This window comes from Grammomys surdaster, unplaced genomic scaffold, assembly GCF_004785775.1.
Source record: "Grammomys surdaster isolate TR1022 unplaced genomic scaffold, NIH_TR_1.0 125672, whole genome shotgun sequence".
Taxonomy (NCBI): domain Eukaryota; kingdom Metazoa; phylum Chordata; class Mammalia; order Rodentia; family Muridae; genus Grammomys; species Grammomys surdaster.
The window spans coordinates 108147-119591 of NW_021620509.1; the positions used below are offsets into that span (position 1 = coordinate 108147).

At 42.2% G+C, this 11445-nt stretch overlaps 1 protein-coding gene across 1 annotated transcript in view; it reads right to left on the bottom strand.

Annotated features, from left to right (window-relative positions):
- Nucleotides 1-5171: 5171 nt before the first annotated feature.
- The window catches only part of LOC114639078 (intelectin-1a-like), an 11438-nt gene continuing 5164 nt past the window's right edge, over nucleotides 5172-11445 (bottom strand). Inside the window, exons 5-6 of the mRNA XM_028787759.1 lie at nucleotides 11057-11254; nucleotides 5172-5324 (exon numbers count right to left, since the gene is read on the bottom strand). Coding sequence (XP_028643592.1) covers nucleotides 5172-5324; nucleotides 11057-11254 — 351 coding nt within the window. The remainder of the gene's footprint in view (nucleotides 5325-11056; nucleotides 11255-11445) is intronic.

The following is an 11445-nucleotide window of genomic DNA, read 5'->3' on the forward strand; positions in this document are numbered from 1 at the left end:
TTCCGACATCCAGGCTGAGAATCTGGGGATCTGGCATGTGCCCAACAATAGCCCCCTGCACAACTGGAGGAACAGCTCCCTGCTGAGGTACCGCACCTTCACCAGCTTCCTGCAGCATATAGGCCATAATCTGTTTGGCCTCTACCAGGTACTCAAGACAACTGGCTGAGGCTCCTTCTCAAGGGTGTGGAGAGGCAGGTGCTTGAGGTTGGGTGGGAACCATCATTCCATAGGCTCATGTTCCATCTTTCCCTAACTCTAAAGTGTAATGAATGTAAAAGTAACTTTTATTTGCCTCAAGTAATTGTCATGTAGGTTTACTGCCTCCATCTGCTAACCTAAGCCTAGTCCTGGAAGCTTCTAGCCTCTTTACAATCTTATCTAGGCCTAGAATTTCAGCCTCTGAGACTTACTGCTGAATAAGCTCATCGATTCCTGGTTCTTTTTTATCTCTGGCCAGCTGATTCAACTGAGCTGTTCTGTCTCAAAGCTCCCTTCCACACTGACTGATTCAATCTGGCTTCTCTCGGCTTCTTCTGAATTACTCTGCTTGGCCTCTTTCTAACTTTGACAACATGTTCTAATCTTCTGACTCTTCATTCTCTGGCTTGTTCTGTCACCATCTGTGTCTAGCTTGTTATCTCTCTTCAACCTGTCTCTGTACAACTATACCAGTAAAACTGCTTCCTTTTTCTCTCTCTTTCTCTCTGGTACTCTCTTAAGTGGACTCTGTGGTCCACGCTGGGAAAGTGTGAGGATGTAAGTGTGGCAAAGTTGGGCATATTCTATTCTGTAAAATCTTTCTCTGATGCATCACTTTGTCTGTCATTTAATTAGACATCACTTTCAAACATGGGTTCTTCCTTCTACAAACGTCATTGTTTAGGATAAAAACTTCATTATTTAGGATTAAAGGTGTGTACTAAGAGTGTGTCTCTATTCCAGCCAGAGGGATTAAAGGTGTGTGCTAAGGCTGAACCACACCACAACTAGAAACACGTTTATCCAGTAAACACAATATTGATCAAATATCCTGCAAAAGATGGTCCGTTTAGGAATTTTGAACCAAGGGAGGCATTAACAAAGGAAAGCATTCTTTCTTGTCTGACTGGTTTGGAAACCACCTCAGTTACTGGCCCAATGCTGTGCTCCTCCATGCAGGGTAGCATTGTAAGGACCCCCGAAGAGAACCCCTGACTCATGTCCCAATCAGCGCGCACCCAAGGAGACATGAGAGACCTACTTGATGCAAATGGCAAAAAGGCAGTTTACTGACGAGGGCCCTCGGATCAAAATGCATCCCACGCAGGGGAGAGAATCGATCCAGATTCCCAAGAGCTCAGGGCTTTTATAGGGAACAGTGCAAGGGGGGAAGGGGAAAGCGGGAAATTCTGGCGTGGTTACATATAATTGGATATTTCAAACATCAGCACTTTTGCGTAAGCAATCATTTTGGCGGGCAGGATGACTTGCTATTTTTGATCATGAAACCACAGACCTCCAAGAAGGGGAGAAAAACACCAGGTGGCCCATTTCTCACTAGGGCATGTTTAGGTTTGTCAGAGCATGTCCTTGGTTGTCTCTACAATTTTTGGTCACTCTGCCCCTGGATATTTTTATTATGGCTATTCTCAGCAAGCTCAGCAAGCTGTCCAGGGGTCCTTGCCAAGTTATTTTTAATTTTTATTCTTACAGCGTCATGGGAGTGCCAAAGCCACAGTCCTTACCCAGTACCTTCTTCTGTCCCTTGTAGAAGTACCCAGTGAAGTACGGAGGAGGAAAGTGTTGGACTGACAATGGCCCAGCATTACCTGTGGTGATGACTTTGGTGATGCTCAGAAGACAGCCTCTTATTATTCCCTCTACGGCCAGAGTGAGTCTATAATGCTCTCCTGAACTCTCTGCAGGACACGGGTGATCCATTCAGCTATGACAAGCAGCAGTCGTTTACCAACCATTGCAGCCTGCTCTTCTTGTATGAATGTTTGTGTTCTGTTTTGTTTCATTTGCATGAGAACCCTTGAGCTCTGAACTATTACTAACCCATTCTACAGACCAGGAGACTGGAGCATTGAAGGTTCAGGAACTTGGCTGAGAGCACAGGGGATAAGCAAGAGAGTTGGCATTTGCACTGGGGAAGCTTGGCTCTAGAATCTACTCCTAGCAATCCCAGTATCTATCTGTCACGTGTCTTAGGACCAGTCCAGGTTTGTGTGCACAGGGCAGAACAACAAAAAAATTGAGGGTGTTCCCCTACCCACCCACTCACCCACTACTGCCTCCCCGCCTTCGAATTCCCCTACACTGAGACATCGAACCTTCACAGGACCAAGGGCCTCTCCTCCCACTGATGCCCAACAAGGCCATCCTCTGCTACATATAGGGCTGGAGCCATGGGTCCCTCCATGTGTACTCCTTGGTTTATGGTTTAGTCCCTGGGAGCTCTGGGACATCTAATTGGTTAATATTATTGTTCTTCCTATGGGAAGAACAGCTCCTTCAGTCCTTTGACTCCTCCATTGGGGACCCCATTGAGGACCCTGTGCTCAATGGTTGGCTGTGAGCATTCCCTCTGTATTTGTCAGGCTTTGGCACCTGATATAGAGACAGCTATATCAGGCTCCTGTTAGCATGCATTTCTTGGCATCCACAATCGTGTCTGGGTTTGGTGACTGTATATGGGATGGATCCCCAGATTGGACAGGCTTTGTGTGGCCTTTCCTTCAGTCTCTGCTCCACACTTTGTCTAAGTATTTGATCCCGTGAGTATTTTGTTCCACTTTCTAAGAAGGATGGAAGCACCCACACTTTGGTCTTCCTTCTTCTTGAGTTTCATGTGGTCTGTGAAATTGTATCTTGGGTTTTCCGAGCATTTGGGCTAATATCCACTTATCAGTGAGTGCATACCATGTACATTCTTTTGTGATTGGGTTACCTCACTCAGGATGATATTTTCTAGCTCTATCCATTTGCTTAAGAATTTCATGAATTCATTGTTTTTTGTTTGTTTGTTTGTTTTGTTTTTTGTTGTGTTGTTTTGTTTTGGTTTTTTTGAGACAGGGTTTCTCTGTATAGTCCTGGCTGTCCTGGAACTCACTCTGTAGACCAGGCTGGCCTCGAACTCAGAAATCCGCCTGCCTCTGCCTCCCAAGTGCTGGGATTAAAGGTGTGCGCCACCACCTGCCCGGCAAATTCATTGTTTTTAATAGTTGAGTTACTCCATTGTGTAAATGTACCACATTTTCTGTATCCATTCCTCTGTGAGGGACATCTGGGTTTTTTCCAGCTTCTGGCTGTGAACTAAGGCTGCTATGAACATATTGGAGCATGTGTCCTGGTTATATATTGGAGAATCTTTTGGGTATATGCCTAGGAATGATATAGCTGTGTTCTCAGGTAATACTATGTCCAGTTTTCTGAGGAACTGAACACCCTCACAGAACAGGAGAGGGAGGATGGGATAGGGGTTTTTGAGGGGGTACAGGGAAAGGGGATAACATTTGAAATGTAAATAAAGAAAATATCCAATAAACAACTTGAACAACAAAAAGAAGAATTTATGAACAGTATTAAATTAAGTCACAAAAGTACCTATATGAGTGCTTTCTGTTATTGAATAAAGTTAGAAATGATGAAACATGTACTCAAGTTAGAAATGATGGGTGTTCAGGTTACAAAATTTGTACTTTCATTTGAACTGTTATGAGTCTTCACTTTTTTTTTCCTTTTTTTTTTTTATTGGATGTTTTATTTACATTTCATATGTTGTTCCCTTACCCCATCCCCCACCCACCCAGGAACCCCCTATCCCCTTACCCCTCCTCCTTCTTCTCTGTGGATGTAGCCTCTATATACCCCCCACTCCCACCTCCCCACCCTCAAAATTCCCACCCCCTATGAGTCTTCACTTTAGCCAACAAGCTCTTGGCAGTTAATGATGGCTGGGGAGAGACAGTCATTGGTAGTTGATGGTCCCTGGGGGAGGGCAGTTCATTTTTCTGCAGATATATGGCCACTAGGAGGATATCTACACTCAAGTGAATAGCTCCACACTCGCGGTTGATAGCTAGGATGGAAGCAGCAAGTTTGCTTTCCTTTTGTGTTTTTGTTTTATTTTGTTTTCTAAATGCATGAAGTTGGGAATGGGACATGTTGGAGAAGATGGAAGAGGGAGATAGAGATGTGTGTGCTACAAATGCACTGGACAGGTATGAAAATATCACAGAATAAACAAACATGTTTTTCAAAAAAACATTGTGTTTTATTTCTGTTGTGATGGGTGATTGTTGTATTGTTTAAAATAAATGCAAAGGTGGCACATATAAACGCTTAGCCTACTCTGTGTAATTCAAAGCTCTTCTTACTTATGCTTGGTATATAAGGATTGAAGAGAAAAGTTAGCAAGACAAATAGGAACAGGGTGAATGCATTTGCTAACTGCTGTGACAAGCCCTTGGAGATATTTAGTAGAGACCTTCATGAATTATAATGTTCTCCATTCAAGCTCTGGAAGATGACCTTTTTTTAAAGGACTGGCCCTTGGGTCTGGGGATGAGAATAGGTGAGGGTTTCTCAATGTGCCTGATATTTAATTCCAGGTACTGGAATTAAAGATATGAGCCGCTGCCACCACCCAGCACATAATTCTTTGACACACAAAATAAATAAATTTTATTTCTTTTTTTTCTGGTTTTTCGAGACAGGGTTTCTCTGTGTAGTTCTGACTGTCCTGGAACTCACTCTATAGACCAGGCTGGCCTCGAACTCAGAAATCCGTCTGTCTCTGCCTCCCAAGTGCTGGGATTAAAGGCATGAGCCACCACCGCCCGGCTAAATTTTATTTCAATCTTTAAAAACAAGATGAAAAAGCAGTGGGGTAAAGTGCCCCCTCCCCTCCCTGTACCCTTCAGGATGTTTGAGGGGCTACTTAGAACAGTATTACTGTATCAGGATTCCTTGCCCTGATGTCCCATGAACAACCAACCTGAGCAGCAGAAACTCTTTTGTAATCTCCCACCCCTACACAGAAAAAATTCATAAAGACACCAAGCTTGCAATGAACATGATTTATTCTCCTTTCCTGGTCATTAGCATTCTAGTTACCAGGTCAGTATTTCTCCATGCCTTGGAGTCTACATATGGAAGAAGTCTGGGTCCGTCCCACAGAGTTCTCAGCGATAGAACAGAAGCACAGCTGCTTCAGTTATCTCCCGGCTACTGCTGTAAGCAATGTGAGTTCCATATCCATTCCAATCAAATGCACCAAAGTCTCCACACTGCAGAGGATTACCTTCTGGGAAGTATCCCCCTCCACCGATACAGTGCTGGAAAACACAGAGAAACCAGGAGAGGTCAGTTGGTGAGATGATTCGGATATGAAGAGCCCTCTCAAAAGGTGTGTGTGCCCTGAAGTCCAGGTCCCAAGTGTAATATTCAGAGGCAGGGGAAGGGATTGAATATGGGGACCCTGGCTACATCATCAGTTGGTTAGTCATTGCTGTGTTCTTGATTTTGAATTGACTATCGGGAGGTGGTGGAGCTGTGGAAGTTGGGTTCTGGTTAGAGAAAATAAGTCACTGGGAAAGGAAGAGAGTTGGGGTTCACACGTACCCATGTGACACAAATGTACCTATGTGATCTCAGAAGTTAGAGGGCAGTCTTCATATGTTGCCTTTCCACCTAGTATGAGCTGGTTCTCCTCACCACTCTTGTGAGCTGACCTACCAGCTTCTGGAGAGGCTCCTGTCTCTGTTGCCCATTCCTCTCTAGGGAACACTGGAATTACAGACACTTTCACAACTATGTGCAGCTGACATATGGGGTTCTAAAGATATGAACTGAAGTCACCAGACTTGCACCCCAAGGACTTTTACCCTCTAAGCCATCTATCTCCTCAGCCACAGAGAAGCATGTTTTGGGGGGATGATTTTCCCTGGCCTTTCATGCTGGCTTTCACTTTCCTGGTCACCATTCAGCCACACTCCTGATATGCCCTTCCTGTAGGATGGTTCTGTCTCATCATGGATCTAACAACAATTAAGCCAATTGGCCAGAGGCTAAAAATCTATGAAACTAAATAAGACTTTCTTCTTAAAGTTTCTGACCTGTTTCTCTCAGGTATTTATCACAGAGGCAAAAGACTGACTAATATAGCCAATGAGTCTAGAGACACCTTAGTAGCCCAATTCAGTGGACTCTTGTCCCTCGCCAGCCTCTCCACTGGCAGCATTGATCTATTTGACCCATAAAAGCCCCTCCAGTAGCTTTAGTGGCTTGATTGTCTATTCCCATCTTTCCTCTGAATCTCTGTTCTCAGGTTCCCTGGTTAGACTTTTCCTTCATGAATTCCTTAACTGCTACTTCCCAGAGGGGACACATTCATAATTCTCCCTATACTTTGTGCCACCCTTGTGCCTTCAGTTAACCAAATATTCACCAATGGCTCAAACTGTTTATCTCCATTCCTGATGTTTCCTGGGCTAAAGATTTTAAATTCATCTGCCACTCAAATCACTATACCAGCATCTCAAGCTTCACATCGGGGGACAAAACAGAGTTAGTTACAACCATGTGCCACTTAGCAATGGGGATTTACTGTGAGAAATTCATTGGCTGTTCTGCCACAGTGTGAACATTATAGGGTGTCCTCAAACAATCTAGAATTACTATGGCATTTCTAGGCAATGCTACCACATGGACTACTGTCATACAAACAATCCATCGTTGACCAAAACATGCAGCAGCATGTGTGTAAATCCCTCCTTGACTCCAAACCTGTCTTCTTTCAGACATTGTGACTTAATAAATGATATTCAGTGGTTTTGAACTTGCTGATTCCATGTCTCAACCTCTCAAGTAGCAGAATAATGTTCTACTACACTATCCTAAAAACAAGAGAAGGAAAGAGATTGAATGGATACTAAATTACAGTTAAATAAGAACAAGAAACACTCGTATGGTATTGCAGAGAAGGGTGGTTAGAGATAATGATAGTAGTTGCCACGTTCAAAAGCTAGAGGTTGTTGGAGTTGCTCTAGTGCACTGCATATTTAGATGCTGAGTTCTGTGCCCCAAGAGCAGGTTGCACTCTGGACATGGGCATTGTATTACCAGTGTGCTGTAAAGAATGCTCCCCAATAATCTCTGATTGGTAAATAAAAAGCTAGAGCCTCTGACTGGGCAGGGGAGAGAGAAAATTGGAACTTCAGATTGAGTGAAAGGATTTCTGGTAGGGACCATAAGGGGACAAAGAAGAGGGGAAAAAGGAGGTCTCCATGAGGCAGGATGGGCCATAAGCACATGGCTAAGAGAAGCTAACCCCGAGGACACACATGGAACAGAGCAAGACTCAGTTTTCAAGTACTGAGACATTTATGTGGTTATTGATAGCCTAGTTGGGTTAGAATAGCTCAGAAACTGCCCAGTATAGTACTAGCAGCTTGATAATAAAATCTAATGTCTCTGTGTCATTTACTTGGGAACTAAACAGAGTAGAGTGGGACCCCCCCCCCCAGTTAGTATAAGAGAAAAGTAGTTGAAATGTTTTTACCACAAGGAAATGCATTTTGAGGATACAGGTTGATTTAAACATTGCATGATACATTCGTGTATTGAACCATCACAATGTATCCTATTAACATATAACTTATGTGTTATCAGTTAAGTAAACTTAATGTTAATAAAGCTTTTTAAGTGGTATTCAGTGAATACTCCCCCAAGCGAAAACCATAAAGTTATCCTAGATATCTCTTCCCATGCTGTGTGTTTATCTGGTCTTAAATGTTAAGTCATTGGTGTTCATTAGCCCCATATGTGGATACTGCCCTACTTCACGATTTCATTTGGATCATGGAAACCATATCTCATTGTGCTTAGTCAACCTGCCATACTGTGTCTATCACACAGGTAATCAAGCCAGTCTTCCCTTTAAAATGTGCTGATGGTTCCCATCATTTACATATACAGTACAAACTCTCTAGGGTAATGTAAAAGACTCTTCCTGGTCTAGTACCTGTCAACACTCCATAAATCAGCTCTTGCCTCTGCTCTATATCCATCCCATACACCAAAACTAAAACACAGCTTGCTTTCCCTCGATACCACATGCTAGCTGAGACACTGGTAAACTTATATTCACTCACCCTAACTTGGCCTGCATCATGAGCTTCTGTCTGCCTCCCAAGACTCAACTCAAACCTACCTTTCCTATAAACTGGATGCAGTGTCACATGCCTTCAATCCTAGCACTGGGACGGTAAATGCAGGAAGATCAACTCACTATGTAATGTAGTTTAGGACTAACCTGAAATATGAGATCTGTCTCAAAACCAAAATTCCTCTCCTGCCATTAGAGTACTCTACCATTTCCAGTGCTCATTACAGGTGCTGTATTTTGCTTTTCTGTCAGGAGCCATAATGGGACAAGCTAATAACTAGCAGGTGGTCATCCTGAAATGGCCTGCTTTGGATTGTTATATAATCTGCAACAGGTGCAACCTTACTAAGCAAAGTTGTAAGGAATTCATTCTAGGAAAGATTTCTGCTATTAATATGCCTTTCCTGTTGTTATTATTAAACATATATAGCAATCACTAAGTAATAGCCCACCCCTTTGGAGCAGATCTCTGCAGATCCATGAAAATGTACTGTCTTATAGTGATGCTATATAGACAAATAGATGACTTAAGTCTTAATGGTGATCTTATAAGAATTCCTAAAATTATATCAGTGATTATTAAGTTCTTTTGTAATGGGACTGCAATGAGAACTCTGCCAGTCTCCCAAGTGTCACCAGTTAATCGCTATTACATAGTTACCAGACTTTCTCCTGCTCAGTACACATTCCAAGAGGTTGTAAAACAATTAACCAAAGGTCATAAAAAGGGAGCTAACAATTTACTATAGGTGCTAGGACAGAAGATAAAATATTGCCTGGATTTATCTATACAAAACTTCACTAATAACATTGTTTTAAACCTTCAGTGAATCTGTGGAGCTGAGACAGGTGATGGATGTTTAGCCAGATAATTATTCCTAATGGATATGCATGTAAACATTCTCTGTTGTGTTTCAATTTACAATTTGATTTCTTGTGTGAACTTGTGATGAACTTTGTAACATCATGTCTTCTGAAAGATGTATAAGTGCTGAGGACAAAGAGATGAGGAGCAGTATATAGAAAAGAATTTTTTCCTCTCCCCGCTTAGGATCTTTTCACTTTTCCCCTTAGATAGCTCTCATAGGAAACTTTTTACAATTTAGTAACAAACTCTATAATCTCCTAAGTGTCCTTTTTTCCCCCTGTGACCTCAGACTAGTAGGTGAAAGTTAGAGCCCAGCAGTTCCTGCTGAGATAAAACAAAGGCTGCATTGCTTAATCCTCTGCTGTTAGGCTACAGGTGTTAATCACCTAAGCCAGCAGTCTCTTACCCTCAGAGAGAGCAAGAAAGCTTTTAGGACTTTTTAGAAGTTATCATCAACATTCCAGTACAGTTCAAAAGCTAGAATGCCCTGAGACCCTCAGACTTTAAAGACATCACCAGATTCATATTCTGTGCCCCCCACCACTACCCTCTCCAGATCAGGAGGCTCCTGACACTTTCTTTTGTTTTATGTCACTAAAAACCAAAATCTAGGACCTGCTGTACATTAGGCAAATGTTTTATTACTAAGCCATATCCAAGCACCTTAGTTTTTATTTCTATTATACTTCAAACATGTCAAATAACAATTATACGTTTGTATGAATGTCTAAACTCTTAAATGCTAGCAAGGTACATGGTGTTTCATGTCTCCCGCAATGTTACAGTTTAGATGTTCAAAGCAAGCTATGCTGAACAATAAGACAATACACACTTACACCTATCCATACTACATTTCATATTCTTTGACTTGACTGAAGGGGAATAGGATCCAGGATTTCCCAGAGACCTTCCCTTTCATTATCTCTGTACTCATCACCCTCCATCACAGTCAGGGGCCTCCTTGTCAGCAAAGTCTCCACATCCTTTCTGGAGAATGGATACTCTAATAACCAAGGAATGAAACCACGAAATACGGCCACCTGCCAAGAGCTGAGGACCCTTTTCTCAGACTGTTACTTTGAGGAGGTCTGGGTTCCAAAAGAATCTGGTATTCTTGGTAATTCCTACTGTTTACTACCCGATGATTTCCTCCACATTCTGATTTTTGCCACAAACTAGAAAAATAAGTAAATAAACAGCAAGGGTCTAATGATCCCAGGCTTAGGTTGCTGCAGTGGAGCTAAGTGTACCTGACCTCACAATCAGTATATGTGCTGATCTCTAACCAGAAAAAGTATCTGTAAAGAGAATAGCATGAGTGAGGTCTACCAGATGTCTAAACTCTTCTAGTAACCTCTCAACACAATGGATATCTACACAAGTCCTGGAAGGATACATTTCTCTCTGAAAGCTAAAGCTAAACCATGGGTAGAGAGTGACAACAACTGTTATCTCTACACTCAAAAGGCATTGACAACCTCTGTATTGATCTTAAGACATCTCCCCCACCCCAAGGCTTCTAGAGGTCTTCCTAAATATAAGTGTCATCCTAGGTCAATGAAGTGGATGTTTTAGCATAAAATCTAAGCAAACAGCAACCGTGCATTAGAATTCATAACATTGACCTTCTACAAGATTTGTTTCTAGACAGTTCTGATACATGAGACTTAGAAAGAATAAGGAAAGATTACATTCTCACATACATGCTCACACTACTATGACAGTCTCCCATGTTCAACACACACTGAAAAACTCAGTCTTACTCACAGGCCCCTTTGATCCCTAATAAGACTTATGAGAAATGGCTCAACAATTCAGAAAAGTTGCTGTTTCTGCAGAGGATCTCAGTTCTGTTCTCAAGCACCTATGTCAGACATGTCACAAACACATGTAACTCCAATTCCAGGGAGTCTGACACCTTCTTCTGGCTTCTAAGGATACATGTACACACATGCATATATGTATACAAAAACCCACATGTATATACATAATTTGAAATAATAAAATAAACAGTATTTTTTAAAAGACTCAACAGCTTCAGAATTACATCCAGTGACCTTCATGCCAGCACACAAGGCACTGGCTGCTCTCTCATTATTAAACACTCTGAACTGAACAAATCCTGCAGTGAATTCCTCTGAAAAGAAAAGATAGAAAACAGCATTCAAGGAAGGGTCTAAAAATAGTTGTCTTAAGGTCAATATGGAGATTGTAAGTGCAAGGCACATGTTCTAGTTCAACACATTAGAAACACTGGTGACAGCCAGGTGGAGGTGCATGCCTTTAGTCTCAGCACTTGGAAGACAGAAGCAGGCTGATCTCTGAGTTCAAGGTCAGCCTGGACTACAGACAGAGTTCCAGGACAACCAAAGCTACATAGAGAAACCCTGTCTCAAAAACTAAAAAAGGAAGGGAAGGAGGG